At 31.2% G+C, this 26729-nt stretch overlaps 2 protein-coding genes across 16 annotated transcripts in view; one reads left to right on the forward strand and one right to left on the reverse strand.

The window, feature by feature from the left end:
* Nucleotides 1-25448, reverse strand: part of LOC130897491 (heterogeneous nuclear ribonucleoprotein Q) — a 109446-nt gene extending 83998 nt beyond the window's left edge. For 7 of the 15 annotated variants that reach the window (XR_009059710.1, XR_009059709.1, XR_009059708.1 and 4 more), the window contains exons 1-2: nt 25236-25447; nt 25097-25177 (exon numbers count right to left, since the gene is read on the reverse strand). Coding sequence is in view for 10 of the 15 variants with exons in the window: in XM_057806381.1 (XP_057662364.1) it covers nt 25097-25106 (10 nt within the window). In the remaining 5 variants the exon portion in view is untranslated. Of the gene's footprint in view, nt 1-25096; nt 25178-25235 lie in introns of all 15 variants that reach the window. The other 8 variants (XR_009059711.1, XM_057806385.1, XM_057806384.1 and 5 more) reach the window with 3 other exon arrangements.
* On the forward strand, nt 7076-20555 carry LOC130897490 (uncharacterized). The gene is made up of 8 exons (XM_057806373.1): nt 7076-7780; nt 9986-10405; nt 12554-12683; nt 13109-13274; nt 13329-13724; nt 13783-14215; nt 14520-14631; nt 15684-20555. The coding sequence occupies exons 1-8, from the start codon at nt 7275-7277 to the stop codon at nt 15945-15947; spliced, it is 2427 nt and encodes an 808-aa protein (XP_057662356.1). The 5' UTR covers nt 7076-7274; the 3' UTR covers nt 15948-20555.
* Nucleotides 25449-26729: the final 1281 nt, after the last annotated feature.

Genomic DNA, 26729 nt, shown 5'->3' on the forward strand with positions numbered 1-26729 from the left:
CTATACACATGATCTAGCAATCCTCCAACATCAATCCAAATAGTAGTTGCCATCTTTTTCCTCAAAATGGGCGTTTACGTATGCGATAACGACCTGTCAACCAATTCGTGAAGTTTATCCATGGCGATCACCGAAGTGTGAGAAGGTGCGGTCGCTTTTTGCAATTGCTCCCTTCACCTATCAAGCAATGATGCGTGTTATTGTTATTGCTCCACCTTTTCAAAGATATTCGATAAACACAATCCCATGATTAATCCAAAAATACGCTAACCATCACTTTTACGGCCGATGAAACGATGAACAGACGCAATAAATCCAACTCATTTTATATAAAAACCACATCAATAAGGCCTGGAAAATGTTCATTCGAATACATATTTGGTCCAAAGTTCAGTCGGTATATTTGTTCTTCTGATATGCTGAAGGCCTCTTCTATCTCTTTAACCTTCATTCTGACAGTCATTAAGTACTATTTGGTAAGGTTGAGGTCGGAAATCGTCCGGACAACCATCGGGTATAGTGTTACAACAAGATATTACGGGAAATAGTTATTTTATTAAAAATTTTGACTTGAAATCTTCCTTGTCATTAATTTTTGAATCATTCAAAGCATCCTAAAATTAAAACCAAAAATGTAATCAGCAAATATAAGGTCGTCCAACTATAATGCACGATGTTAATTGTTAGTCGTACCTTAACGTCAAGTTTTTTGCCCAACTTAATTTGACATTTCTTTGTTTCGGTGTTTGACAAATTCAACCATGGAGAGGTACACAATTGAGCAGCGCGTTAAGATTGTTGAGGCCTTTTACGAAAATGGGCGTTCAAATCAAAATGCATTTCGTGCACTTCGTGATTTTTTTGGTCAGCATAATCGACCAAATGTTAACCTCGACTCGTCGTCATGCCCAACAATTAAACATCTCACAAACATCACTGATGCGAATTTTGAATAAAGATTTGAATTTACACGCTTACAAGGTTCAGTCTGCTGACCATTTCAATCGTCGTCAATACGCTGAATGGGTGGTTGAACAGACAGAAGTGAATGGTGACTTTGCAAAGAAAATAATCTTCAGCGACGAGGCACGCCCCAATGGATTCGTTAACAAGCAGAATTGCCGCATTTGGACAAATGAGAATCCACGAGTGATTGTTGAAAAGTCCATCCATCCACAAAGAGTGACTATTTAGTGCGGTGGTTTATCGGGCCGTACTTCTTCGAAAATGAGGTCGGACAAGCAGTTACCGTGAATGGTGTTCGCTATCGCGAGATGGTAACGTACTTCTTGTGGCCAGAAACTGAGGATATGGACCTGGACAATATGTGGTTCCAACAGGATGGTGCCACTTTGCACACAGCTAAAGGATGAGATAATTCGGCACATTAACGACATTGAACCTCAATTATGTCTCATAGTCATTGAAAATATGAACCATCGGCCGATTGTGATACAATAACACAGTTTTTAATAATTATAGTGCTCTTCAGCATCAAGTAATTTCAATTATTTCGTTTACCTTTCAAAATAAACTAACAAGTACTTTTAGAAAGGGAATTCACTTTGCTTTGCATTATCCACTTCATAAAGTTACTGTAAACGATTTCACATTCTTGTCTTGTCCATAAAGGTTTTCCAAGGAGCTGTGGACACTAGGAACGCTGTTTGTCGAAACTGGCTTATAGCTTGGCTCCATTTCTCCCAGTTCCCGCCCCAGCGAGCTGTCTACAACGTTCATTCTTGGTAGTCGTCAATATCGGTCTGAGGTGTACGGAGAAAAGTGCGCGAGAATGTGCGCAACTGGTCCAGAAAATTTAAAGACATGCAGATTTGGATGGAATAATGTCTCATTTAACCCTTACAGTCTTCAGAGATTATCATGACTTTTCTGAATTAAACAAAACATTAGTGAGGGATGCACATTCCAACAAACAAAGAGGTTTTAAGCTACTTTCGCGTCGTGGCGGCAGACTTCTACGACTACACCACGTGCAAAGACGCATTGATTTAAACGGCGATTATGTCGAAAAATAAAGAAAAGTCTAAACTTTCAAAAAACGTATTATTTAATACCAATAAACATGTTTTTAGATATGAAAATTACTTAGGAGCCTTATTTCATAGACAAGCCTCGTATTACAAACATCTCATGCTTTATGAACAATATCTGGAGGTGTATTTTCAAACTCCAAATCTTCGTATTCCATTATAATCGAAATTGAACAAATCTGAACTGGTTTAGTGTAAAAAGGAACAATAAAATAATCCCCAATTGAGAAAGTTGACAACAACAAGTGTTTTGATCATGTTGTTATGGAAAAGCCTGTAAATTTTTTCATGTCCTTAGTATACAATGGTCAGCGTTGCATTATCAACATGAAAAATGTTGCGTATTAATTTGACATGTAGCAGTTCATGTTTGCCTTAGGTTATAACCATGAGAAACCATTTTTCACTATAATAGCAAATTTATTTCACTATGTGATAAATTCTCGGTTTTGAAATACATTTTTTTGGAAGTGTTTTTCTATTTTATTGTTCAAAAAAATAAAGTAAATGTGAAAAAACATCAAGGGCTCCAAATAACAAAAAAACGGTTTTGTCTTGAATTTATTTGACAATAAATTAAGAATTTCATTTTAATTATACTCTTTATACTTGTATATAATCAGCGTTATCTATTTTAACTATTTTTTATCACTATAATCAAATATTAAATCGAAACGAATAAAGAATCTCCGATTTTTGTAACTTGGTGAGATGTGTTAAACCGTACAACGTAAATTTGAAACAAAATAGGTCCAGTTTTAAAAAGGAAGCGTACGCCAATGTGAAATGCGATTTTTATTTCGTGTTATCCTAACGGCCGAATATTAGGGATGCTCCTGTCATTCGCGGTGTCTTCTTTCAAGCCACCGTCGTGTAGTAGTAGTATTACATTGACTAACAACTTGTTTCGCTTTGGTCATTGGTCATTTAAATTATTATCACGAAAACGTGACGTGGAATAACGATTTTACAAGCAAAAAGAAAATAAAATAAAAAATAGATTATATCTCAAAATCTTATTCGGTTAGTATAACAATAACGAAGTTGAATATTCATAAATTTGTATTTAAAACATGAAATTTAAGGTAAAGTCGTCTATTTGGTAGTACCACTTTTTTATATTCAAAACTTATCTGTGATTGTTTTAAATCTGAACCCTGAAAGTCATCAAAACATTTAGTATTGTTTTCTCTATGCAAGGGATAATAGATAAATTTATGACGAAAAACTGTCCTTTAAATTCCGATTCTCCATTTGCTCAATATGAAAATGTCAAAAAAGGAATCAGAAAATCATTTGATGGCCGTTATACATAAAACATGGTTCGGTGAATACTTTCCCAATACGGACCCGAATTTTCTTAAAACAAAATTTCCTATGCGAAATGGGGCGAAAATTAAAGACTCATTTTTATGGGTATGAGACATCAGAAAATTAGCCAAAGAGCCTGCTTTTATTGTCGAGTCAAAGATTATGTAATAACAAAATTACACATTTCCCAATAAGACTTCAATCTACGATCTTTTCTAATTAAATGTGAAATAACCCTGTCAATTTTATATTCAATTTAGTGAAATTTCTTTAATACTCAAGTATATATATTCATTATTTTAAATAAAAATACTTCAATGTCCTTCAATATTTAACCTAATTCTTAAAAGCAGATATTGAAACAGTTTATTCTATTTATAGTAGCAATATCAACACCGAATAATGGCATTAAAAGGTGGATTTATATACGGTCCGTTGATCCGAAGCCAGACATCGAATACGAATAAAACAACGTTGCCAGATGTTAGTTCTTTTCAAGATATTTCGTTTCGGCTTACTACCTGCAAACCGACAATCTTTTCTAAAAACTTTCAATTATTAAACACACAGTGTTATATTCCATGCTTCAATAATTAGATTGATAGATACATTTTAGTAAGTTTGTATTAATAATTATTTCACTATCACTCTCGTCCTCCATATAGGTTAACAGCAGCATTTGCATGATTGTTTGATCGCTTCAAGTTCCAGTCTAAACATTCTTCATCACCATAAGTTCGACTATCACGAGCTACTTCTGCAACTAACAAGACTATGCAACAATATCCGTATCCATTTGAGAACTCCTACATTACGTACATTTACAATCCTGTCGTTTCATTTTAGTTTTTCCCTGCATCTACTTCTAATGCCTACCAATTAAAATGACAATCTTTTTTGTAACGCTCTGTGTCCACCCCATTTGAATAGCCCTAGTCTGCCTCCACTACTTGGTGGTATTTTGGATAAATATCAAAGGTGTATCTCCACTGTTGCAGAATTTGTCAGTGGCAAAATATTTTGTTCGTAGAAGATTTCCATAGTTTTACTGAGTTCTACTCAGTGTACATGTTCCAGATCCATATGTTAGTTTTATATGAAATACACATTGAGGCTAAAGTAACTTTTGTATGCCAATAATGTAGATAGATAAATAAAGACCACTACTAGCTTACTACTATTACATGACTTTTGTTGTGTTTTCGTCGACCTTCAAATCAGTTTATCTACTGATGTGTAAATACGACAGAAGCTTCCTCAGATGCCATGTACGCGATATGATATCTACGTAATCAGTATATGTCATGATTTGTATTTATTGCCTATTAATAATAATAAGCACGACAAGGTGAGTCATATATAAGACGTGAAAGTGTCAAACAGCCTAATTTGTACTTTTATTTCACTTATTATTGGGTTTCTTAAACGTAAACTGTCGTAGGCTACCCTGAAATCCATAAATACGTAATATATGTCAATGTTCAGCTAAGTATATGCCTTAGTACAAAAATTTGATCGGTTATTGTTTTAAACCAGCTCTCAGATTCTCTTAGCATGATCTACTTAGACTCTTGCACAAAACAGGAAAGAATTTCTTATAAATTGTCTTGGAGTATGTAATTCCTCTATAGTTTGCTGTTTAGTTTCCCAGATAGCTTTAATTATGAGGGTAATATATTCCATCAGATCTGGCATCAATGTAAGACATTTGCTCGACACATGCTTGTACAAAGTACACCCGACGTATACATAATATTCGTTTCGCGGTGTTTTGTAGACATAAAAATGCTTGTCCTGCGTTTCACATGACCCTTTGGCTTACACGGCTGGGCTAGAGGATGTATATCTGCTTCCTCTCTTGAATTACGCACAAAAAGCGGCATATGTTCATGTACGACGACTACGACGGCACTAAGAAGTCCGTTTTTATTCTTTTTGTAGAAATTCAATAACCGCTGAGGGGATGTTTTAACATTTTTTTACTTTCCTGTTCTTTGTTCCAGCTTTTGAAAATGTCTAGTCATTTATACGGTTTTAAGAACAAGAATAGGGTGCGATGAAAATAAAAAAAAACGCCAGCACTTTTCAACTTTTCAACTACACGACAGACGAAAATAAGCATAGTTTGAATCGAATTTGAAAATTATCGCTCCAATTATCTAGCAACCAATCTTGAACGAAAAAGACATGAACAAGTCAATTTTCGACTAAAACGAACATTGTGAGGGTAATTTAAAAAAAATACCTAACATGGCTGATTTTACACTATTTATAAAATCCAATTTTGTACATAATTAAACTAAGAGAAACCAATTATTAACAACGTTAAAGTAAAAAGCTATGTTGAAATTAGAAAAGGGAAAAGGATTTTTTTGGCTAAATTGATGTTAAAAAAAACAATTTTTGAACAATAAATAATCGAAAAGCCAACTTCCAACCAAAATTATCTTAGAATAATTTTTTTCCAAAATTAATTCAAAATCGTCCATTTTCAACTAGATATATCTTAAATAATCTTAGGCGTCTGATAATATCTTATTTAATTAGTTAATGAAAGTATTTTAACAAGTTACAGTTACTTTTGAACTGTATATTTGTAATACACCCATCTTCAATTATAGCGAAACTCTGAACGATAAACATAAGTTTACAACGATGCCAAATCTATGGAATTGTTGGGTTGATTTGTGTCATGACCCAAAATATATTAACATAAATTATACTATTTTTGTTTTAATATTGATACGTCGCGTATCGTATTAAACCTGAAATAATGTCGTCATTATGATATTAAATCCATAAGTAAAAAATGCATTTGAAAACAATTTATTCAAGTTTAGTCTTAAAAATCAAATAATCAATTAAACCGAAATGTATATACAATCATAAATAATTATCAATCCCACTAATTTCTTTCAATAATAATTATCGCTATAGCAAACGAATGGTTAAAACTAATCACAAGATAACATTCATGATAGCAACTGACAACGCTGTCAAAATTACATTACACCGACACTCACTTGAAACATTTCAATACAAGTACCCGTAGAAATGTTTCGCAATTAAGAATCCTCTCAAGTCCAACTTTCGGGGTTACGCACAGAACTCTTGTAGTTCCAAAAACACCCTGTGAAAGGTCCCCGGATCTCTGGTAGAAAGTACTGCTGAGCATAGATCAGTTAGCTGCAGTTGCCGCCATTTCAAGATAGGATATGATCGGTGGAATGGTATGACTGCGGTGTTGTTCAAAGCAAAGTAATGTTGAGAAATCCCGTTAAAAGGATTAACACAACGGGGCCTACTCTGAGGGGATTTTTTTATAAAAGTTTTAGCTACTTGATGAAACAATAGAAATGCTTTGATTTTATTAAAATAAAAAAAAATTCAACAAAACTAAGCCAGAATATTAAACATGTACGGTATTTATAATTGACATTTTTTTTATTTCGTTTATTTCTTCGATGCATTGAACATAAAAATAAGATCTAAGTTTGAAAACAAAAATTTTTATTTTTAGTGCATCAAAATTGTATTTTACTCCATAACTATAAATTAGTATTAAAGTATAAGAATTCAGCGGAGCCATCTAAGAGAATAAATTAATGGATATTTCAATGTATGAAATTTACAGATTTCTATGTTTTTAAATTATGAAGTTTACGTATAATTGGTTGCATATACTATAGGGAATTTTAAAACTGATTTAATTTGTCCACTTGTTGATTCTTTTGTTACGCCCAACGACACAGGTGGCTTAGTCATTCGATCTCCCACCTTCGACTTTTATACCATCGAGGTTGGTCGATGGATTCATATTTATTGACATATTACATTGTTTGTTAGAGGTTTTTAGTGCTTCGTGAGGGTAAATTTGAAAAAATTAAAAAATATGCAACGGTAGTATCCACTATGTGTATAAAACAAAGTGTATTACTGAAAATGATTGGAAAAACAATTATATTATTAATTTGTTTACTAACTGTGGGTGTGTCGGGGCAATATGAATGGCAAGCTAGGGATCCTTTCGACGAAATAACAAGAAATATGCAAAGGGTGACTAAAGATAATTGTGAAATTCAACATGTGGGTGATCTGTATTTACCACCTGACGCTGTTTCTCATCTTCCGGATATTAAAGACATTAACATCAATCCCGTTTTCCCCAATAGGACTTTACTGCTCCACTTACACAATACAGCGATGAATAGGGCATTTTTTTGGTCGTATATCTTACAGAGCAGATTTATTAGACCAGCTATTAACGATACTTACGATCCTGGTATGATGTATTATTTTTTGTCAACAGTAGCCGACGTTTCTACCAATAAACATATCAACGCCAGTGCTATTTATTTTTCGCCGAATATGTCCTATTCCAGTTCTTATAGAGGCTTTTTTAACAAAACATTTCCCAGGTAATGTACTTTTCTTTATATCCACAGTTGTTTTATTTATTGTATAATCTATGTGTGGTTGAAATCAACTTTATTAAGAAATGAATCATTCATTGAAATAAGACATTAAATTAATTAATTAGGAAGATTCATAAAAGTAATCAGAATAAATAACATTTAATTTCGATTTCTGGTGAGAATTCTGGAAAATAACTTATTCAAGGTGTGTCATAAAGATTTAATCTTACCAAAACAGAGTCAAAATAAGTTGAACGCTTGTGTAAAATTTTGTATGGGCTAAGCTGAGAAATTATGGATGGTGCTTATTTTATTCATTATATTGTACGATTTTATAACATTGGGCAAACACGAAATTGATGCACGTTCTTATTATTTGAATTGAAATCAATTATAATTCATTTCATCTCATGAAATTATACGAAATGTTCAATTTTTAGAAATTATAAATAAAAGTGTGGTGCCATAAAACTTCGTCGAATCCTGAACTATCACAACCAAGGTTATGCAAACACAAAATAGCATATTTTTTTACCGGTTTATCATATTGAAATCTGAGCTATTGTTTGCTTGAACTAGAAGACAGAATTAACAGAATCATATTCTCTTCACCTGAATGAAGTCGATCTTACAAAATCTTCATAACAAAATATGTCAATAAAGAAGGTGGTAGGTATAGTGATGTGGCCCAGGTAAATGCCCAGTGTGCTGGACATTTATAAAATGGGCCACTTGATATCAATATTTGAGCTATGAAATAACTCTTTTTTCTTATGTTGAAGTGAAATCTAATGATTAATAAACAATATGTATAAAATAAACGTTCTTTTACAAAATTGTAATTTGTAAATGAAAATTGTCAACACTTTTAACTAAGCTAAAGCCTGTCGATATGCTTGAGGCAGGTTAGATGTACTTAAAGTGAGAGAAAACTGATTTCATAGACAAGCAAGGGATTTGGTCGAGACAGTTTGTGTGGTAAGGAATAGAAAGCACGGGTGCTTCAATCTTGTGTCATAAAAGAAAAAAGATGCAGCATAAAAATAAAATTTTTCAAATAAGAATGTTGGCATTTCTAATCATTACAATCAAAAATGATTAAGTAACTAAATTTTAAATTACCAAAAAACTCTGACCTCAGGAATAAATGGCTAGTGGCAATAAGAAGATAAAATTTTTAACCAAGTTATTATACCATAGGTGGGGAACCTTTTTACCATTAGAGGCCACATTTAAATTAGGCAGTAATAAGAGCTGATTTGCCTACTAAAGTGAAATTATTATAGTTTTTTATAGGTTTGTCAATTTATTGCAATATATAGAATAACTAAAATATAATATAACAATAATGTAAAAAGTCGCAAAATTACAATATAAAGTATTTTTTTAATCTCTAAGTTAGCAACTTATTTGCTTTTTATTTGAAAGTAATTGTATATTTGGATCAAGCTTTGTAACACACATTCAATTGATCCTCTAAATGTACATCTGTAATTTGCATTCTTAAACTTGTTTTATTTTTTTTCATGAGAGAAAATGTTGTCACATATTATTTAAAATAAAAGTACAACGGACTGGGTATGTGAGAAAATAGTTGAAATTGTGTAGCAGCCTGGTCACTTCACATCCATAAAGTAACTATTTGGATGCTGAACCAACCTTTTCAATTTGTGTGACCGCCTCTGTTTTTTGACAGAAGGATGCAATAAGTCGACAGCTAAAGGCATCTTATTAATTTTTTTAACCACTAAATTTCACAAAAATTACAACAGCAGCACATGTTACTTTCAACTAAGTAAAGGGCTAAGAGATCTTTTTTAGCGTTAAAAAAGGATTTGATAAAGTTTTGTGATAGAGGAATTATCAAAATTTTACATCTTATAAATTAATTTTCTCAGATATCATTACACCAAATTTAAAAAACTTTATATTGCTGAAAGAGGACTAAAATCCCTTTCCAATAAGGTGCCACATGACCCCCTTTCTTATTTAAAGTTTTCGAAGGGGTGCTTATGATTCAAAAGGAGTGCTGGAGGGGTTAATATTTTTATATTGTGATTCTCTTATTAATACAATGAAAGTAATTAAAATATCGCTTGCGACCAATATTAAGTATTAATATATAATTTTTTACTTTCTGTACATAGTATTGATTGGAATATAAGATTTATATGATAACTTAACAAAAAAATGTAATTTGTGTTATAGATTTGCACCAAGGACCTTCAGAGCCGACGACTTCAATGATCCAATTCACTTAGAACGTATATCCACGTTAAATACGTTTACTGTACAAGATTTAGGTGCAATTAAACCAGATACCAGCAACGATTATACTTCGGATTATTACCGAATCAACGAATGGTATAAAAAATGGTTACCTGACAATGTGGCAGAACGACACGATACAAAAACTACTTATCAAGTGGAGATTCGATATGCTAATAATACAAACGAAACGTTCACTTTTCACGGACCACCTGGAGCTGATGAAATACCGGGTCCCGTGAAATGGACGAGACCATATTTTGATTGTGGTCGATCAAATAGATGGTTGGTAGCGGCTGTTGTTCCCATAGCAGATATTTATCCCAGGCATACTGGATATAGACATATAGAATATCCCACGTAAGCATCAATTAATAATATTTGTTTCAAATATTTTGTTGTACATTTTAAGTATAATTATTTTATTTTTATGTGTCTAAAAAACCACACCACCAAGTTACACACATTTTGAAAGTTGCTCCATGTTGTTCTAATTTGTTCCAAAATGGCATAGGTCTGAGAATGAAATTGAGTGAAAATTGAAAAAGAAACTTTTTTTGAGCTGTGAATTTTAAGATATCGCGATTTCAGCTGTTGTTCTAGGTTTGTTCATTATTTAATATTTATGTATAAAATTTTCACTAATGCATTGAAAAATAATTTGAGCAACCGTAATTTTAATCAATGTACTGAGTTGTTTCAAATTTTGTTCAAATTGTTCCACAGTAGTGTTTTTCAAAGAAAATGTTTTTAATAAATTTTAAAATAATTGGTTTTATTATTTAACAAATATCCCACTGCCATCTCAATTTCAAGAAACTACTGTTGAATGGGTTATTATGAGTTGTTCTAGCTTTTTCCTAGATTTTAGCGGTTGTTGTAGGTTTTTTCTAATTTGCTTCGGAAAAGCATAGGGCTGAAAACAATTTTTCTGAACGCTTTATGGAACAATCCTAGAACAACTCAGAACAAATGCCAAAATAGCAATACCTTGAACAAATCATGCCAGTTTAAAAATCATTATTTTTTGAATTTTCTCTAAAAGTTTTATTCTCAGCTCTATGTCTTTTTGGAATACAGTAGAAGAACTTGGAAAAACCTAAAAAATTTTGTAACTATAAAATTTGGTGCCAACTTCTTGTGGATTAAAACATCTGTACAAGTGAAAGAATAATCAAATTGATTGCTTACTTGGAAAACTGAAAAGAATGTTCCTCCGTACCTATTATTAATAAATTATATTGTTTCATTCAAAGGTAGGATCAGACAACCAAATTTTCATATCAGTTTTCAAGTCTTTTGAATACGAGGGTAGTTACAAAAATTTTGACCCAAAAAATAAACAAGATATTTTTTTCAAAATAATTTTTATTTTTTAACGAGTCACTTATACAATTGCCAAATTGAAAATAAGTGTCCAAAATGGCTGAAATTTAAGTGAGAATCTCTCGACGTTTGTGCAAACATATGTCCCAACTTATATCTATAAATGCTGACATTCTCAGTTTGGGGTCGGAAACTTCTCAAACAACTTTTTTATACACAAAATCAAAGATTAATCAAAACATTAACAGTTTTAACAAATTGAGAAAATTTTCAAAATTCAAAGGGAGGTGACGTAGTTAAAAGCTCTTATTTCTTAAAATAACTACTCAAATACAGATTTTCCCTCCAAATTTTTCTATCATACATTTACATCTCTGTATGAAGAATTACAAACCCTTTTTAAGATGGTAAGTGGTTACCACTAAGGGGTTGAAGAAGCAGGTGAATAGTTTTATTCAAAAACAAATATAATTACATTCATTAAATATTGATAACTTTCCTCTCAAGGAGCCGTTGTACCTTGACGTTGGTTATTGGCCCAACACCTGCCTTTCTAGATAGGCATAAGGATGGGGCACAGTACAAAGAACGGCTTATTATTATGGGATTAATTCATGGTAAAAGCAATCTGCTCTGAGCAAACAGTCACCACAGTACCCACTACCACCAAAGCATTAGTTTCTACTGATATTGAAGCTTTGAAAGGTGGTTTTGACAAGGCCCGACTCAGGCCTCAATGGCTTCAGATCCCAAGGTTGCCTTGATCTCCAACCCTCCTCCACCTGCGGCTTCCAATCTGTAAAGCATTTTAAAGAGATCAAGAACCCCTGATTTAACGCCCATCGAACAACAAATTGACTCCAAGAGCCTTAACACTGAATCCACAGTAGGACATGTGATCTTAGAGTCATTACCTTTTTATAACCCGTTATTACCCGTTTATAACCTCAAATTTGTTTTTTTATATTTTGATTTTCTATGTAAGTTTTTTTGTTAGAATTATTATTTTCCAAATTATACTGAACACACTATTCACAGTATCACTACAACAACACTCACAGTTATGTTGGCTGACTGGAGGTACACTTTATCTTCAGTCTCTGAAGACGATAACTTGGTGTAGTGATTGTGTAAACAGTGTGTTCAGTACGAATGTCACCAATTTAATTTTCTAAATTTCAGATACACTGCTGTATCTGTGGTGGAAATGGAATTAGAAAGAATAGACATCAATCAATGTCCAATTGGTATGGGGAATAATGGTCCAAATATGTTCGCAGATACTGCTAGGTGTAAAAAAGAAACTACAGAGGTAAATCACAAAATTTTTTCATAAATCCGTGCAACTGATTTCATTACTTTTCACAATATGTATACTAAACTATCTTTAAACAATGAAAATTGTTTACTACCTTTACACAAACACCTAAATTACGCTTCTAAGTGTTTTCAACCTTCCAAATATCACATCCGGCTCGAAAGACCAGTCAGTGTCAATGTTGTGATAGTATACAGTATGTTCAATGTGATTATCACTAGTGATTTAATAAACTCTAAATGAGTAATAATTTTGTAATTAAATATTTTATAGGCTAGGCATCCTAATTAAATAATTAGGGGTTCTATGGTTTTTGGGTCAGTGAACATGAATTTGAAGTTTACTGGTAAAAATTTAACATACGCTTCAAATGCATGTTCAGTAACCCAAAAAACATAAATTATGACTATATATTTTAGTGCGAACCAATACATGGATGGGGTTTCCGACGAGGGGGCTACCAGTGCCGTTGTAGACCGGGTTATAGATTACCAATGCAAACAAGAAGACCTTTTTTGGGTGAAATCATAGAACGAGCAACATCCGAACAATATTACAACGGATTTGATTGTCAAAAAATTGGATGTAAGTGATAAATACGTAGGAACGAACAATTTATATATAAAAAAATATTTTTAGGGATTCAAAAGTTACCAGTCCAATGGGAAAAATCAGATCCGTATTTGAGAGAAGTCGTTATGGATAAATATCCCGAATATCGGCAAAAAGTTACTGGTCCTGCTAGTTTGAGTCAACCTGTAATGAATATTCATAGCGTGTTGGATTATATTCTGAGTATGAATAAAGATAACTGCAAAAATTACAAACCGGAAGATCTGTACCTTTACGGAGGTATAATGCATGGAGCCGAAGAGTTTTTTGAAAACGAAGCCAAGATGGCACTAAGACTTGCTAATTTCATAAGCTCTTTCTTACAAGTATCCGATCCCAAAGAAGTCTATTCGGGTAAAAGAGTGGCCGATAAAGATTTGACTGAAGATCAAATGATAGGAGAAACGTTGGCTTTGGTATTGGGTAAGTTTTTACCTGATAATAAAATTATAAAGAAAGATATACAAGTTGTTGTTTATAGGTAATAGTAGAATTTGGTCTGCCGGTACATACTGGGAAAGAAACAAATTTCCCAATCGTACCCTTTTTGCTCCTTACGCCTACAAAAAAATATTGAACACCAGAAAATTCAATCTAGAAGATTTGGCGCGACTCGATAAACCCTCAGAGGTTTACACCAATGTGCAGTGGTTTAAAGACCTGAAATATCGTTGGGCTTCCAATTTCGATACTTTAGAAAAATTCTGGTTGAAAATTAGAATTAGATTTAACGAAACTGGCGAAAATACAATCAAATTCGAACATTTCCCAACTCACTACTATGGCGCTAGATTGGAACATGGTCATTGGCTACAACCACATTATGATTGTTATGGTAAAGTACCCATGTGGAAAGTTGGTTATGTAGCACCTTTCTTTGGATGGGACAGTCTCAAAGCCAATCTGGAATTCAAGTAAGTATTTCATCGTGACTTTCATTGTGACAAAAATGACACATAAGCGAATACGGCTGAAAATTATTTTTTTTTGTAAACACGGTATAAATATTGATAAAAATAGTCATTATACTCACATAGATGGCTTTATAATAATGTGTCATATGTCATATTTAAACAGCTGAAGAAATTGATAGAAGGGGTAGATAAATCACAGATGTATGTGTTTCCTTACAATCTAATAAATACTATCAAATATCGATGTACATTATTTTCAGGGGAACACTCTGTATATCAAAATTTTAATTTTTTTTTGTTTTAGGGGTGCAGTTGGTGTTTCCATGGATTTATTAAAACTTGACATCAACCAATGTCCAGATATATCTTCGAATGCTTTCGAAAATACGCAGAAATGTGATTACAAAACATCTTATGTAAGTATTACAAAATATACGAGGGCTGATCAATAAGTCATGACGATTTTTGGATAAAAAAAACATTTTATTACAGATTGTTTAACGTTTCTCTAAATTTTTCATCACTTCCAAAAAATAAGATTAGTCATGAAAATCATTATAGGAATTTGTGTGTGAGATGATACCATCATTGGAGCCAAATCTCTTATCGTCAAACTATTTCTTCTAATTTTAGAATGAAAAACACTAGTTTTGAGCTAAATTAGCAGATAATAAAGAAGATAAGCAAACAGTTCAAAGTCTAATTCGTAGATTTTTACCACGGAAACTACACTCACATTGTCCTGATGCAAAAAAATCTTTTTTGAATCCTCATTAAATCAACCCTATAAGTTGGTAGATTATCACCATTAATTGTTGAACCCTTTGAATGGTAGTTAGAGTGGATTATAATACAGGTATCCCAAAATCCCAAAAAAAGTCACCATTGATCTTCTTAAGCGTCGATTCATCACGAAAATTCCAATGTTTTGATTGCTGATGGGTCTCTATTGTGTTATGGTGTATCAACGTTTCGTTCGTGGTTACAAAACTGTACAAAAGCGTCAAACACTCCTGCAAAGATGTCACACTATTTCATTTGGAGTCGATTGTAAGCAAACATGGCGCTCATACCCTAGTGATCAATTAAATTTGAGCCTACTGATTCATATGATATGAATATGGTATCCACAACATCAATTTTTTGGGGTGTTGAGCCCTCAAGTGAAAGTGCAGAATGTTCTGCATCTTCTGTACCACAACTAAAATTGATGGTATAGCTTATAGAAGTAGTTATAAAGTTTAGTGTTTGTTGAAGTGATGTTTTGTTTTGAAAAAATAATGCTTATGACCACATGAAATCCAATGTTTCTCAATTCCCTCCCCAAATCACGAGATAGTTTTCTATCCATCCAATTATTGATCCATCCTCATATAACTAATTTTTTGAAACAACTTTTTTCATATAAATTTCAATAAGTTCCTTAACAATGAATAAAAAATATCATTTGATTAATAAAAATTTTCAGTGTGTACCAATCTTAGGAAGAGGATTCGAAACTGGAGGATATAAATGTGAATGTAAACAAGGCTTTGAATATCCTTTTGAAGATCCCATTACCTACTACGACGGGCAACTAATAGAAGCAGAATTCACAAATCTCGTCGATAATAATTTAACACGTTTCAATATGTTTAAATGCCGTTTGGCGGGGGCTAGTAGTCTACAAGTAAGCCTATTTACGCTGGTCATTTTATTGTTAATATCCCTGTATTATCAAAGGATTAGATAAAAAATTTAAATAATAATTAGTTATCAAAATGGTATTATTTTCAACAACAAATCAACAATTATTTTTCAATAATTAATAAAATTATTTAATTACTTTTTTCAGTGTAAATTACAGATTGTTTGGTAAGTCGTTTTGGCTTTTCTATTCCACGAAAAATATTTTGTACATGACTTTGCTTCTCATTATTCTGCCTCCAAAATATGTAAACTCCTCACAAAGGAGACTATTTGTTGGGGTGCACTATTTATTCGTACTTACTAAGCTTTTTTCTAAAATCATCAGGACATTTGCAGAATACTTGCTCTGCCATATCTATGGGTTCCTTGTATAATCAACATCCATATCACCTTAACATGATATTAGGCAAGTGACTCACCTGTCAAAAGACCAACTACTAATTTAATGTCGTTTCTGGACATCACGAGATGCTCCTCAAAATTGATATGATTATGAATATTTTGGATTGTTCTGCCCCAAAAATACATACATATAGAAGCTTATTTTTGGGGGGCACTACATATTAGTGGTAACTAAGCCTTTTTCTGAAATGATCAGGACATATGCGGAGTAATCGCTCTGCCTTTTCTTTGGCTTCCTTGCAGAATCAGACTTTGCCATCCATATTATCGTGACATGAGATTTGACGGGACTGTTACCTGTCAGAAGACTGTAGTGACCTGTCACCTGTCACAAGACCAACTACCGATTTTAATGTCATTTCTGGACATCAAGAGATGTTTCTCAAACTTCTCCAATGATATGGTTATGAATTTTTTTAGGCCTGCAGTGTTTCTTCAAAAGACTTCATTTAATCCTTTAGCCATCCGTTTAGTGATATCTCAAGAAACCACATTAAGGCTTTGATTCAAAATATAGAGTCATTACCTTTTTTTTTGACAAGATGGTCTGCTTCGCAGATTAACTTTGACCTTTACTTAATTGCATTCAAGGTTGCTTGGCTCTAAGAGAGAATGTAAATGTGTTTTCTTCCAGAATCAGCTCTTTACACTAGTTTTGAAGTATCTGTATACCATAAAGATGCATTAAGAGCTTGAGGAAGATCTTTATTGACTCATGATTGACAGTCATCGATTATCACTTCATGGCATGAGATGTCTACGCATTTGGTTTATCGATTTGTCATTTAGCTATTTTTCTCAGTATACTAAATATTATATTTTTTTAAATGTAAAATTTATTTCAACTTTAAGAAATTGTTAAAATTGTTTATTGTCATTTAGAATTAAATAGAAAAATACCATTTTGATAACATAATGTATATTAGATCTGAAACAAGAGGCCTTCTCATGGATATTGTGCCTTTAATCATTTAATTTTAAGGAAATATTGATGTTCAACATTTAAACCGTCCATAATTTAATTTTGTTGTTTTATTATTGTTTAAATCATTTCTGTGAGAAATGGTATAATCACGACACAAGTCAATTATTAAATAATGAAAATTAAATTTATAAAATTAAGACTGATAACAGACCAAGGTGAAATTTTAAATGATCATTACTTGAAATGATACATATACTTGACAAACCCGGTATATTTGATGAATAACATCAGGATATAATCAAATTTTATCAATTGGATCATTTACTTATTAAAAACTAAGAAGAGATCTCAGACTAAGATATTCTAAAATGAAGAAATCCAATAGATTTAGATCTGTCGCATTTGAACTTTGAATTAGAAGAAGTAGAAATGCAATGTATATGAAAATAGTAATAGATGAATAATGGATGGAAGGAGTAGAAAGTTTAATATTATAATAAAAAATTATTTGTATGTTGAATTTCCACACAATCACCTTGTGTTTGCAATAGAATCCGAAATAATTTTAATAATCACTTCAAATTTATAAAAAGTTTAAACATTTTTTTATAAATTTGAAACAGCTCTACTTAAAAAATGGTAAATTTGATTTGAGAATTTGAAATCAGTAAAAAGCCTAAAATTCAGTTTTTTTTTAATAAAAACAATAAAATATGAATAGAAATTCAAATAAAAATGTAGGAATTGAAATTTAAAGAACTTATAGAATGAAAAATAATTCTATTTGGGGGAAAGTAGAAAATGATGAAAAACTATTAAAAAATTCAAATTAAAATTAAATTAAATAATAATAAATAATATAAATAATAAATTAAATAAAATAAAAATTAAAATTTTCTAAAAAATTGCTATAAATCACTTCTTATAAATTTACAATTAAAATAAAAAAAATCACAATATTTTTTAGTGTTAATTATACCACAAATATTTAAAGGAGTTATACTTAAAAAATATTTTATTTTGGATTAAAAACTATTCTTAAAATCAGTTTTTCAAATATATTTCAAGGACTTAAAAGAATATGAATGGAAATTATAACAAAAAATTTAGTAATTTAAATTTAAAGGATTTAGAGTTAAACAAATGTTAAATTTTATATGGGTGGATATATAAATCACATTTATGAAAATATATCAAATACATGAAATTATATGAAAAAAATATTTCTAATAAAAATTATAGGGATTAAATTATAAAGAATTAAAAAATGTTAAATTTTATTTGGGGGATTGTAAAAAATTACCAGTTTTAAACTTTTTTTATCGTATCTATAAAAAATAAAGTAACTTAAAAATCATTTTTTTAAATATCTGAAAAAAATAAAAGGTATGAAAATATGAGGAAATTTAAACAGAATATTGAAATGTTTGATACATTTTTATAAATCATTTTTGACTAAAAATAAAAACAGAAACCAAAATATCACAAAATTTTAAAAAGGAAAGTCTGGATTTTTTAATTTTCACTCTTTATAATAGAATCTAAAAACCTTTATACATTTAAAAATATTTTTATCAATCAAAAGCAAAAGAAAATATTAAACTTCATATCTTTCTTATATTTCCAGACAATTTAAATTTAATTTTTCTTAATTTTGCACGAAAATAACTTTTTAAGAATATAAATGTTTTTAAATTACAAATATCTCTGAAAGATTTATATTTTGTACATTTTATTTAAAAAAAAATACATGCAATCTTCCATCTTTTTGAGATATTTTGCAGAGAGTGATTTTTGTTGTGGTTTTTGATCATTTTTTACCCTTTAAATAAAATTCGAAATTTTCCCAACTAAAAGGCACATTATAATGAGATCTTGCTATTCATAGATGATTGTTTTATGGGACTATAATTGGGGATGGAACAAAGAGATGAAAGTAAACATTTGGAAAACAATGTATAAATATGTTTATATTGAATTGATTGAGAACTACGCTATGAAAAATCCAAGAAAATTAAATAAAATTATCAATATAGAGAAGACATTAGAACTACTATGGAATAATGAACAATAAATAAAGGACGTTGCCATAGACACTTTAATAGCAACGAAAATACGACAAAAAATAAATGATAAATATGGATCAAGGAGAAAGAAGAGAAAAAAAATGTCTTCTGAACTAGAAGCATATTTCCTCCTAGGAATTCACTTAAATCCATTTTGCTATTTGAAATTAATTATAGAATGAAACTTAACTCAAATTAAAAAAAATGACACATTACGGGGTAAAGTACAAAGTAACACATAATTTAATCACCTTGGTTTGTTTTATGGGACTAATAATATGCAACTTTTAATTTTGTTTACCTCATATATTGCATTATAAATAGAAACTAAAAGTTACTCAGTATATATGAAAAATTTAGTATTACAAAGTATTTAATTTGTATTATTTTTTCTAATGATCTAAACTAAAAAATACTTTTAAATATCAAACTAAACACAGTGGGAATAATTGCCATTTAACTACACGCGACAACCATGTGCGACGTCGCTAATTTTAAACAGTCAACTGTCATCTACCAAATATACTTCATAAGAAAATTCTTTAATCTTCTCTAAGGAAATTATACGTCATGTAATTTAAGTTGTATACATTATCCATGTTATCAGTTTATTTCTAAAATTTATGGAGGGTAGAGAAAGGTACCTCAATTTTTTGATTCACAACAATTCATTATTGAAATTTTCAACGACTTACGTAAATATTACCTAAAAAAAAATGACACTAATGTGGCGCCGCCCTTATTCAATGCAGTTAACCGGACACTTTTCATATACACAGATTGTTCTTCTTCTCTCTACCCCCTCCCTCCATAATAAAATACCGAACAAATAGTTTTGATTTTTTTTTATTTTTGGCATGTATAGTTTACACTAAGTCTCATAGAGTCTGTACTAATTGAATATAGAGATTATTTCCTCAGTCATCTATCATTTTTTGTGTTGTCAAATACCGATTTTTTCAATTTTTTTTTCGTTTGCAAATCCGTCAAGTTTCTTTTCCAACACTTTTATACTACATTGGTCAATTATAAATTAAACTAGCCGGTCCGTCAGACGTTATCCTATCCTAACGATTTGTAGGGATTCTTGAACATCGGTAGCTCGGCTTAAAAGTCGTTATCTGAATCGTTTTTTAATATAATTGTCTTCTTTTCGTTATTTATACACCTCCAGAAGCTTCATATCAGGCCATAACTTACCCCATGAGTAAACCAAAACTTTTCTGAGATACTGTAAGATGAATTAGCCAAAAAACAATTTCTTTTAAATTTGTTTCTTTGAGAATCTGTTCAATGTTTTCGTTTCTGTCTTTTGATAAAACTTTATAAAGAAGTCTTATTGTAAAAGTGGGCTAACGTTTAGAGGAAGAAACATAACACTTACGAAATTGTGTTCTGATTTAAAATACGCAGGATCAGAGAGTCCAGTGCAGTTGTCTAAAATGTCTTCAGAAATTGTTTCACTGATAGGACAAATTGCTCGTGAAACCATTCTGTGAAAAGTTGCTTGATCATCCACGTTCTACTCTGGTGTTTGCAGATCACTGGCAATTCAACGTTTCTGAAAGCCCTTATTTAATAATTAACAATTCAAGCTTCGCTTTGAAACGGGGCATGAACGTTATCCGATCTTTGGCCAGTTTACAACTTGGTGCACGAGCTTCTGTACGACAAACGAAGGAAATTGTTAGCAAGAGGCGCCAAACAAATCGCTGTAGTCTGCTTTATAAATTTGATCCGGGATTAATTGTAACTTTTCAATCGTTTCTCGCCGGTCAAACTCAATAGCCAAAACCCAAACCGTTTGTTGAATTTTTCCAAACATCCTCTACTGGCCAAAAAAATTTTTGGTGTGTGTCTTCTCCTCTTTTGCAGAAATCACTCGTAGAGACGATCCCCTACTTGTCAAAATTCCGCTGCTTTCAGCGTCTTTCGAAGGTTCTTTAAATCCTCGTTGTGTTTTAAAAAAGATTAAATTTCGTTTCCTCGAAATCGAATGTCATGAGTGGTGTGCGGCCAAATCAACGATCCACTCTCCCCGATTAATACGCTGTGAGGAAGTGTGAAATATGACTTAATTAAAAAAGGGGATTGTTTACGTTTTTGGCTACACATACACCCTTTCCAAGGGTCCGGATTATAGAAGCACTACTGTATACAAATTTCAATTTTTTGATATTTACAGACAGTAACTCTCAATCTACACCATTTGAATGTATAGAGAGAATTGATTGAACATGATTCGCTCAAAAGCATTTATAATTTGAAAGTCTCGTTTCTTCTGTCACAATTGCATATATAGTATGGATGATATAGAGCAGTTGAACAGTCTGTGTATATGAAAGTGTCCGTCGAAATATGTATAAGGGTGGCGCTACATTCATGAGAGTAAATTTCAAAGGAAGCGCCTAATATTATTTATGTCCTTGACAACTTTTCAAACTTTTGTACAACTGTATTGAATTTCTTAAGTCTGCATATTTCAATTCATCTACAGTTGCTACATTCATATCATACTCTGCCTACAGCAGCGCCATTCAGGAAGGTTTTTCAACTTTTCTCCCATATGAGCTACTCCTCATTGTCTCTACCCTCTATATTAGGTCGGCAAGAAAGTAATTTCGTTTTTTTTGTAGTATAAAATAAAACACAAAGAATAGTTTTTAATCAATTATATATTTTTAATTTTGCTTCAATTCAAAGAATTCATCAAACTTCGAAATCAAATTGTACCAGATCAGGGATGTATGGGGGATGTGGCATCACTTCCCAGCCAAGTTCCAAGTTACCCACGAGTTGCCAATGATGTGTGAGGCCTTGCATTATCATGGTGAAGCACTAAACCTTTCCGATTTGACAATTCTGGCCGTTTTTCTTTTATTGCTTCATCCAATTTCATGAATTGTTGACAGAATTGATCTTTTTGTTCATTGGAAGCAGCTCAAAAAAAAACAACACCTTTGTAATCTCACCAAACTGACAGCATGAGCTTTTTTTGTTGTTTTTCAGCTTTCAATGTGGTTTCTGCTAGTTCATCGTGTTTTCTCCATGATTGTTTTTGAACTATATTACTGTACAGGACCCATTTTTCATCACCAGTGATTCTTTTCAAAAAAGGTTCGGTTTCATTTCGTTTAAGGTGCATATAGCAAATGTGAATTCTTTGTGATAAATGGATTTCTTTCACAATTCGCGAGGTACCCAAATATTTAGCTTCTTAACTAGCCCAAGATATTTTAAGTGTTTTTCAATTGTGTGTGATACACGTAGCCCCTTTGCAACCTCTCGAACAGTTATATGACGATTGTTACATTGATTTGGTCATCATCAACTTTAGTAGGCCGACCAGAACACATTGCTAATAATATAATTGGGAATAATCTCCAGAACAGAACGGAATTTTTCATACCAATTCTGACAAGTACGCTCTGTTAAGCAATCAACACCATAAACTTCACATATTTACTTGCTTCTAAAGTATCTAAAGTTAATGTGAACAGTATCACGCGGCAAACGGCAAAGTACTGCACTAACATAAATTATTCAAAAAATAAAGCAACGCTCTTTATCAGTAAAAAGCGAAAGTACTCAGACGCCAACCTTATATATAGAGATATAGAGAGAATTGAATCAATTTGACTTGTTTGTTCTTTTCCATGAAATTTTTTATAGTTTGACTGAAAGTCTCATTTCTTCTGCACCAGTTAGATATAGAGAGAATATATTAGTTAGTCTTGTATATTTCATAATAATTTTTTGACAATTACTCTAAAAATAAAATGTGCACCGAAAGTATTGTAAATACACTTAAAGATGACATTGTCTTATAAAGTACAAACTTCAACAAAACTATGTCACAAAGAGCACAAACTTGATCAAAAGAAACACAACATAACGTTGTATATATATTTGAGTATTAAATGCTATAAATATTAGTATTAGTATATATATTTTTTTGTATATTATTTTCTAATATACTTATGTTGTTATTGTGATTTTAATATTTTCGATTTTACAATCTAAATATTTTTGAGAATCTCATTTTTTATTTTCGATTTGATGTAGTATAAGAAAATGTACTCAAAAATTTTAACGTTTTCCGTCCACCAATACTTAAAGTTGTATAGTTGAAACAAATGTAATTTGTGACAATATACAAATTGACTTTGTTCGGCATGACATACTTTTATAAAATTTTATATTTGTAATTATAATATTTGTTTAAAAAATAACTGTGTATCATTATATATTATTCCCTTATTCTTCATAGTTGATTAAAATCATTAAAAAAATTGTGGTAGAGACGACAGAGACAACACTGTCAACATCAAGCCACTGTGGTCTAACCCTACTTACAATGACATCTACTGGAATATATGTAACTTACAGCCATATACTACTATAAAACTCAATAATTACATTTAGATTACACTAATTTTTGGTCCAACTAATTTCTTGAAAATCTGGTTCTAAGACAAAATATTAGAAACTTTCATGAAAATAACTATTTTTTAACTTGTTCATTCACTCCAGTTAAAGGGGTTTTTTGGTTTTGAAATTTTTTAAAATCTCATTTCGAGGATTTTGCAGGGCTTTTAGAACACAACTTATTCAAAAAAAGATATATTTAGCAAAACTCTCTAGTTTGTTGTATACGGTTATATTTGAAAAACTGCTCCTTAGCAATCAAGTGAACCAGAATAAACTATCCTTCCCCAATAAGCTAACCAAGCTTTAAGTTTGCGGTTATAAAGAAGCCGTGAGCAGCAGAGCTCCATCACGAAAGTCGAATTTTTTGTCGAATGAAGACTAAAAAGGTGGTACAACTTCTTCAAGTCATTTTTCGCGGTAATGCGACAGCAGAAAGATGATTTTCTGTCAATAAGGAGATTTTTGTTGAAAATGTAAAAGAAGAATCACTTATAAATTAAAGATTAGTGTACAATTTTCTACAAATAAATGGCGGTCTAAAAAATGTAGATATTTCAATCTATAATACTCTATAATCTATAATACTCTCTATGAGGAATCCCTACTCAAGATTTGGCACACAAAAATACAAGAAATCACAAGATTAGCTTAAAAATAGAAAAAATGGAAACAGAAAAAAATTCCTTGAAGAATCTCATAACAGCTTGCAGCAATGGAGCAAGAATTAGTTAAATTAAAAAAATAACTTGGTTATTTTATTACACTTGTACTTTCTAAAATAAATATTCATCATCATATGTGTAGTAAATTTAAGAAATTCCAACCGGGAAAATGTTAAAACCAACCTGAAGAAACCGAGAGAAAACAGTAATTTGAATTTTAATTTTTTGTAGACATCCTGTTAACAAACTGATACAGTGTACTAAATTTAGATTTTTTCGTCTATTTACGTTTTCTTTATGTAGGATTTTCATTCTGTATTTTATATTATAATATGTATGTAATAGTATATTCAATTATTATATAAATGTTTATTTATCATAAATAGATATATGCCAATGTATTATTTGAAATTCCTTTTAAATTTTAACACAAGAAAAACTTTTTTTCAATTAAGTTATACACTCATATTTTAGTTACAAAAATATAATTATTCTTCTCAGTATTGCGATTTGAGCTTGTTTTCTCAGTGTATTACGTTGTACTTTACGTCAAATGACGTTACGTTTAGGAAACTCATTTACCCAATTTTTTTATTAACCATTTGGTTGTGGGTTTTTTCTGTATACATACTGAGGTAAGGTAAGTTGCATAAAGTAAGTTTATTAATGATAATTTTGATGATATAATGAGATAAAGTGTACTTACAGTTCTCCATTCTGCATTAGAATTTTAACTTCAAAGCTGCTTACCAAATAGATATTATTTTTCTACTATTCTAGTCCAAAACTGAAAATACCAATATGTATAAATACATCGAGATCTTGTATAAAGTAAATACCGTTACCTTAAATCACTTTAGTTTGCCAAATTTGAACGGTTTTTGAACATCCCTACACAAAAACTATATATTTACATAAACTGATTGTTAATTGTTTGGTTGCCTAGGAGGAGTAGGTTTTAAAATTTTACGTAAAGTTATCAACATTATGTTCTAAAAAATCGTACAAATATAGGAGAGCTGCCACTACTATAGTATACAGAATGCCAAAAATAATTAAATAACCAATTAATAAATAAAATAATTTCATTGATAGTAAAATTTGACGAATTATTTTGACATATTGTTGTCAGTTATATTTTTTATTGAAGCATAGATCAAATAGAATAGTCATAAAAAATTTAAGGTACATTGCTTTTAAGTTCGTTCCAATACATCAAAGAATCGTCCTTAGTACGATGACGAGTCTGCGCAATAGAGATTACGTGTTCCAACAAGGCAGTTAACGTCACAAAACATAACCAAAAAAGGTATGTTCTGTGGTTAACGTTATACGAATGAATCTGTTTTGTGTTCCAGTTAACGTCACAGAACATATCCATAAGATATGTTCTGTGGTTAACTTTACACGAATGATTCTGTTTTGTGTTTCAACCGACGTAGACATCGTTCGTGAACTGTTTCCGAGACGGTGTTTTCGATACTTGGTTGGTAGCAAGTACTGTTACAGGAACCGTTCATAACCGGATATTGCGCAGAAATGTCATTTAAATGCTTCCGAGAACGGTTCAGATTACCAGGTTATATATTTTCAAACTCATTGACATTTCATATTGAAGCAATCAATAATTATATTAAAAAAAAGATTATAATTTAGTTTTCTAAGGCTTATTACTTATTTCATTGCAAGTGAAAGAAAAATTTTTTAAATCGGTATTTTTAAATACATGGAATAGCATTGGTTATTTGAAATAAAATAATATGCTACTAAATTATTTCAAAATGTTATTCAAAAATATATATGTAGTGTATTTGTCATCTTTCAGTTGGCATCGTCGATTCAAATAGGTTAAAAAAATTCTGAGTAATAGGGCAATCATGCGTAAACAAAATTCATTACAATAAGTAATAAATTTTGTTTAATGAACGACTAAGGAAGACAGAATGGCAACGATTTCTCTATCCTCCGAGGTTCCAGCTCGGTTCTACGCATTCTCAAGCATGCGCAGTATAGATAAAGTGTAACGTAGGGACATTTTTTCCCATACCAACTGTCCATATAGGAGTATTACATATATGTGTATGTTATGTGCTTGAATTAAGGTTTCTGGACATAAGTTTTAACTGTAGCGCTCAAGTTTAGATATTAAGTATATCAAATATGAGTGAGTACTTTTAAAAATTGCAAGTTATAAAGAAAAACTTATTCCAATAGGTGAAGTTGACCTACGACTATGATTAAAAAAGTATAAATGTAGGTAAGAGACAAAGGAAAGTTCTATTTACGTATATCCTATTTTTTCGGTGAAAACTTGAAATGTCACAAATAAAGGATAAAAA

Source organism: Diorhabda carinulata, chromosome 8 (genome assembly GCF_026250575.1).
Source record: "Diorhabda carinulata isolate Delta chromosome 8, icDioCari1.1, whole genome shotgun sequence".
NCBI classification, from domain to species: domain Eukaryota; kingdom Metazoa; phylum Arthropoda; class Insecta; order Coleoptera; family Chrysomelidae; genus Diorhabda; species Diorhabda carinulata.